This window comes from Gavialis gangeticus, unplaced genomic scaffold (assembly GCF_001723915.1).
Source record: "Gavialis gangeticus isolate Ggan-Ray unplaced genomic scaffold, GavGan_comp1, whole genome shotgun sequence".
NCBI classification, from domain to species: Eukaryota; Metazoa; Chordata; order Crocodylia; family Gavialidae; genus Gavialis; species Gavialis gangeticus.
Window position 1 is genome coordinate 39,126,107 of NW_017729022.1, and position 363 is coordinate 39,126,469.

The 363-nt window shown below is 77.7% G+C and overlaps 2 protein-coding genes across 2 annotated transcripts in view; one reads left to right on the plus strand and one right to left on the minus strand.

Annotated features, from left to right (window-relative positions):
- The window catches only part of CCDC59 (coiled-coil domain containing 59), a 29,695-nt gene extending 29,521 nt beyond the window's left edge, over positions 1-174 (minus strand). The window contains exon 1 of the mRNA XM_019514807.1: positions 54-174. Coding sequence (XP_019370352.1) covers positions 54-153 — 100 coding nt within the window. The 5' untranslated portion in view covers positions 154-174. The remainder of the gene's footprint in view (positions 1-53) is intronic.
- Position 175: 1 nt separating this feature from the next.
- The window catches only part of METTL25 (methyltransferase like 25), a 171,136-nt gene continuing 170,948 nt past the window's right edge, over positions 176-363 (plus strand). Inside the window, exon 1 of the mRNA XM_019514805.1 lies at positions 176-363. Within this exon, the coding sequence (XP_019370350.1) occupies positions 261-363 (103 nt within the window). The 5' untranslated portion in view covers positions 176-260.

Here is a 363-nt window from a genome sequence, read left to right on the forward strand (position 1 = left end):
ACGCAAGGGGAGCAGTGCAGGGGGGAGCCGACCCCCGGCACTCACTGACTCACCGGGTCGCGCGCTCCCCCGCCACGGGGGCCGCTTCCGGCTACGGCCTGCAGCCTCCGTGGCGCCCCGCTGCGGTGCAGCCCGCCTCCCCGCCGGCGCCATGAGACGTCCCCTGTACTCCCCTGGCGCGCGCCGCTCACGTCATCACTGCGCGCCCCGCGACACGGATTAGCCCGGCGGGAGGCAGGCGGAGTGCAGCGGAGGCCACCATGCCGCGCTCTGGGGGCTCCCTGCCACCCGAGCCGGGCGCGGAGGCGGTGGGCCGGAGGCTGCGGCGGGCGGCGCAGTTCCTGGCGCGGGCGCTGTCGCTGA